This window comes from Schizosaccharomyces japonicus (genome assembly GCF_000149845.2).
Source record: "Schizosaccharomyces japonicus yFS275 unplaced genomic scaffold supercont5.32, whole genome shotgun sequence".
Lineage (NCBI taxonomy): Eukaryota > Fungi > Ascomycota > Schizosaccharomycetes > Schizosaccharomycetales > Schizosaccharomycetaceae > Schizosaccharomyces > Schizosaccharomyces japonicus.
The window spans coordinates 209-2,395 of record NW_011627891.1 but is presented as its reverse complement, the minus strand read 5'-3'; the positions used below and the strand labels follow the sequence as shown (position 1 = coordinate 2,395).

At 42.0% G+C, this 2,187-nt stretch overlaps 1 protein-coding gene across 1 annotated transcript; it reads left to right on the top strand.

The window, feature by feature from the left end:
- Positions 1 to 103: 103 nt before the first annotated feature.
- Positions 104 to 1,945, top strand: SJAG_01112 (hypothetical protein; the record flags this gene model as incomplete). Its single annotated transcript, XM_002172329.2, has 1 exon — positions 104 to 1,945. One exon carries the CDS (start codon positions 104 to 106, stop codon positions 1,943 to 1,945), a length of 1,842 nt encoding a protein of 613 aa, XP_002172365.2.
- Between the last annotated feature and the right edge of the window lie 242 nt (positions 1,946 to 2,187).

Genomic DNA, 2,187 nt, shown 5'->3' with positions numbered 1-2,187 from the left:
GACTGTTGTCATCACTGCAGCTGGGCTGCATGCGTCGCCGGCGATGGCGTCGGTTGCGTCAATGCTGGTTTCTGACGCTTTTCCGTTAACTGACACCCCCACAATGTCACATTCCCATACACCTTCTGCCATTATATCTCAAATGCGTCCTTCCACACCAACACTCTCTTCCTCCACTCCCACTGCATCTTTCTCAGCTAGTCGATGTTATACACCTGTCACTCCTTTCACCAATCCCCTCCACATTTCCATTTTAGAAAACAACTACCACTCCTTCACACGCCAGCTCCAACTAAACACGGCAATAGATGACAACTCCAATCCCCTGCAGGCTACACCTCTTCACGTCGCTTGCAAGCACGGAAACCTCAAAATAATTAACTCTCTTTTGGAACACGGTGCCTCGCCGACCATCAAAGACTACCAAGGCTACTCTCCCTTCCACCTTACTGTAACCTCCGGAAACACACTCGCTGCACTACTATTCCTCCCGTACTTACCCTCCCTAGACGATACGGATGCCGAGAGCCACACTGCCCTAATGTGGGCTGCCTACACACGAAACTCCACACTCCTAGCAACACTTCTTAAATACGGCGCAAACCCATATCCCACAGACGACAGTGGTTTAACAACACTCCATTGGGCACTCGTTGGAGGAAACGCTGACTGCATACACTTGCTATTAACACATGCACCTTCTTTAGCGCAAAACCTAGTACTTGGTCTTGCTCCAAGCATTCAAACCCTGACTCTGCAACCGCATTCCCTCTACGCTTTCAAAAACGCTTCTCGCGGTACACCGTTTTATGTTACGCACTCCAACGACTTAAACCCATCTCTCATCAACGTTCATCGATACACTACCTTTTACTACACTCTGTCCACATACGTTGGACGAGCTATTGAGCTTCTTCTAAGTCCCCTTTTATGTACAACGACCATATTATACTTCGCATACTGCCCACTCATACTTGCTATAATACTGGCTCCAATTACGATTTACTTTATATACACCCCGCTCACACACTTTCTATTGCAGCACAGTTACAAAACAGCTATAACCTTAGAAACTCCATTCTTTGCTTCTTTTTGTTCCTATCTTCTGTTATTTGCACTCACTTTTCTTTTCTTAATACTTTTACCAAAAACATTTACACAAAATAAACTGCTCGGATCTCTTACGACAGCATTCCTTCTTTTTGCAACAATAAGCTACATTCGAACTTGTTTACAAAGCAAAACTCAACTGCCTCTACCTGAACGAACAGCACTTAAAAACTCTATAAATGAGTCATTAGACAGAAACTGTTTCGACACTACCAACTTTTGCGTTTCGTGTAACACTACAAAGTTTCCAAGAACACACCATTGCCGGATTTGTAATGTCTGCGTTGAAGTTTTCGACCACCACTGCCCTTGGTCTAATTCCTGTATCGGAAAACGGAACCACAGAACTTTCTTCCTTTTTATTTTTTCTCTCTCTATCGCTATCCCTTTGTTTATAACGCTTTCACTCCGTTACGTCAATCTAATACCAACAAACGAGAAGTACGACAACACCCACTGCTTTATTAACCTTTGGAACCTTTGTGACTACTCGAAGAAGAACGGAGTACTTGTGGCCTTTGATGCCATTGTGATAATAAACTGGTTATGGGTTCTGGTGCTTCTTTTTAACCAGATATGGAGTATATCTTTTGGAAAAACTACTTTTGAGTTACGAAAACAACGTTTACAATATTCCTCCAGAATGTCACAGGCACACTCGACCGACCGCTCTCGATTACGCGAATTGGCAAACCAATGCGTTTCGCTAGTAGGACTTGATCAACTCCAGAATATCCGTACAACATTCGTTAATGCAACAACAAAACAAACGACTTCACTACTGTCTTTTTCTGCGATAAAAAAGAATTGGACTGATTTTTTGACAGGACGGTGATAAATAAAAGTAATTAATAATAAAACCTTACCACAGTATAATTTTTTTCCTTTTTTTCCTTTTTTTTAACATTTATCTCTGCAATTTTAAGGATTTATATTTTGCCTTTCAGCGGTAGCTACAACTCCGTATAATTAAACTCCACCAAACTGCATAGTAGCGTAGATGCATGTGCAGTTCCACTCTACCGACGAAAAATAGGTTCTACGACATATAAATTATATACTACCTTTTCTATAAGT